The sequence below is a fragment of the Apis dorsata genome, unplaced genomic scaffold (genome assembly GCF_000469605.1).
Source record: "Apis dorsata unplaced genomic scaffold, Apis dorsata 1.3 scaffold_78, whole genome shotgun sequence".
Taxonomy (NCBI): Eukaryota; Metazoa; Arthropoda; class Insecta; order Hymenoptera; family Apidae; genus Apis; species Apis dorsata.
The window spans coordinates 691,410-694,242 of NW_006263376.1; the positions used below are offsets into that span (position 1 = coordinate 691,410).

At 41.3% G+C, this 2,833-nt stretch overlaps 1 protein-coding gene across 3 annotated transcripts in view; it reads left to right on the forward strand.

Moving 5' to 3' along the window:
- LOC102670794 (elongation factor 1-alpha) overlaps positions 1-2,833 on the forward strand; it is a 7,733-nt gene that overhangs the window by 3,608 nt on the left and 1,292 nt on the right. For all 3 annotated transcript variants that reach the window (XM_006610810.1, XM_006610811.2, XM_006610812.2), the window contains exons 2-4: positions 149-988; positions 1,206-1,699; positions 2,702-2,833. In XM_006610810.1, coding sequence (XP_006610873.1) covers positions 166-988; positions 1,206-1,699; positions 2,702-2,770 — 1,386 coding nt within the window. In that variant the 5' untranslated portion in view covers positions 149-165 and the 3' untranslated portion in view covers positions 2,771-2,833. The remainder of the gene's footprint in view (positions 1-148; positions 989-1,205; positions 1,700-2,701) is intronic.

The following is a 2,833-nucleotide window of genomic DNA, read 5'->3' on the forward strand; positions in this document are numbered from 1 at the left end:
CTCTTTCTCTCTCTTTCTCCCATAATCAAAAGTATTAACATGGTGAAAAGAATATCGCGCGCGACACCTAATCTCGTTTCCACGATGCGAAGGGAGGCAGAAATCGATAGCGAAAACCGTGTATTCACGTAGGTGGTAAATTTTGCAGGTAGCTAGAGCGTCGACATGGGTAAGGAGAAGATTCATATAAACATCGTGGTGATCGGTCACGTTGATTCGGGCAAGTCGACGACTACCGGTCATCTGATTTACAAATGCGGTGGCATCGACAAGCGTACCATCGAAAAGTTCGAGAAGGAGGCTCAAGAAATGGGCAAGGGCTCGTTCAAGTACGCCTGGGTATTGGACAAGCTAAAGGCTGAACGCGAGCGTGGTATCACGATCGATATCGCCCTGTGGAAGTTCGAGACTGCGAAATATTACGTGACGATCATCGACGCGCCTGGGCATCGCGATTTCATCAAAAATATGATCACAGGAACGAGTCAAGCCGATTGTGCCGTGTTAATAGTCGCGGCTGGTATAGGTGAATTCGAAGCTGGTATCTCGAAGAACGGACAGACGCGCGAACACGCTTTGCTAGCGTTCACGCTTGGGGTTAAGCAGTTGATCGTTGGAGTGAACAAGATGGACATGACCGATCCCCCATATTCGGAGGCTCGTTTCGAAGAAATTAAGAAAGAGGTGTCATCGTACATCAAAAAGATCGGTTATAATACAGCCTCGGTTGCGTTTGTGCCGATCTCCGGATGGCACGGCGATAACATGTTGGAACCCTCGCCAAAGACACCGTGGTACAAGGGATGGAAAGTGGAGCGCAAAGATGGTAACGCTGATGGAAAGACCCTGATCGAAGCCCTTGACGCTATATTACCGCCGTCCAGACCTACCGATAAGGCTCTCCGTTTACCGCTTCAGGACGTTTATAAGATCGGTGGTATCGGTACTGTACCGGTTGGTCGGGTGGAGACCGGTATTTTGAAACCAGGTATGGATCGATATTGAGAACGATGTTAAGCGTGCGAGCTCAGAGAATCGAGGAATCTTTCGTTTCTTGGATCCTTATTTGTGAAAATTTGAAATGAAATTTTAATTATTCGTCGCACGTATTTTTTCGCTTTAAAAGTGCTCGAAGAAATTTCTTAATTTTTAGTTAAAGTTTGCTCGTTCGAATCACGCATTAATCTTGAATCTTGGAATCGCAGGTATGCTGGTAACATTCGCTCCAGCAGCGCTCACCACCGAAGTAAAATCGGTCGAGATGCATCACGAGGCATTGACGGAGGCGTTACCCGGGGACAACGTTGGGTTCAACGTGAAGAACATTTCTGTGAAAGAGTTGAGGCGTGGTTACGTGGCGGGAGATTCGAAAAATCAACCGCCACGGGGGGCAGCCGATTTCACAGCGCAGGTGATCGTCCTCAATCATCCTGGACAGATCAGCAACGGTTATACACCGGTGCTCGATTGTCACACCGCTCATATCGCTTGCAAATTTGCGGAGATCAAGGAGAAATGCGACCGTCGTACCGGAAAGACCACCGAGGAGAATCCGAAGAGCATCAAGAGCGGAGATGCCGCGATCGTAATGTTGCAACCTACTAAACCGATGTGCGTCGAAGCTTTCCAAGAATTCCCTCCGCTTGGTCGCTTCGCGGTTCGCGACATGCGTCAGACTGTCGCTGTGGGCGTCATTAAGGTACGGTTCTCTCCGCGTTCTTTATTCATCTTTTTTCATTAACTTCTTTTCTTTAACTTCAACGTATCACGCATCGATGAATTAAAATCGATAATAAAATATTTTTCTATTTCTTTATAAAAGATCTTTTGCGCTTTTAAAATATTATATATCGCGTTTAAAATATTCGCTAAAAACTTTTAAAATGTTGGAAATTCATCGATTCGTGATAATTAATTTGAAAAAAATTGGAAAGATTAATCGATGCAGGTCATAATGCGGTATTCACCTTTGATATTTGATAATTTTCAATGACTCAAATGTCATGGCAATATGACAAAAGTATAATGACTTTTCTCGTTTTATTCCAGGCCTCTGACATCTCTTCGCTCTTGTTATGCAATCTAATTTCGGATATAGTAAACCATCAGAACTTTATTTCCGCGATACAAAAATATTTTTTCAATTTGTCGTAAAGGAAAGAAAGATTACAATCTATAATAATACATTTCCAATTAATAATTATTTCTATACAAAAAAATAAAAAATAAATTTTCAAAATAATTTTGATATTTCGCCAATATATTTTTAAATTTCGTAAATATATTTTTGAATTTCGAAGGAAGTTATAGCAAAGAAATTTTAGCACGATTAAAATTTAAAAGATGAATTATTTTTCCAAATATTGCGTAACTTTATAGAAAATATTCCATCAGGATATAAAAAAAAGAACGACGTTCAACCCTGGTCCGATAATGTGAAATATTTGGTAAATAAATGATAACGCAACATCAATTGTGATAAAAAATAGATGGAGCATGCAATTTATCAATTGGAAGGAACGAATACGCTGCATTTAACGATGCCACCGATAATTTGAGCATTCGGATATGAAATAAACATTTGAAATATATCGTAATATATCGATGGAAAAGAATTTCCATCGATATCGATGATATAAAATGCACTAATTGTAAAAATTTTGGAAAAAGTATTAACGTTAAAATTTCTTATGTTTCATAGAGTGTCACCTTTAAAGATACCCAGGGCAAGGTCACAAAGGCCGCGGAGAAAGCCCAGAAGAAAAAGTAACCATCAAGCTTCCTCGGAAGCTCGCAGTCCGCCGGCTGGTGCCCGACGAGTGTCTCCTCCGCG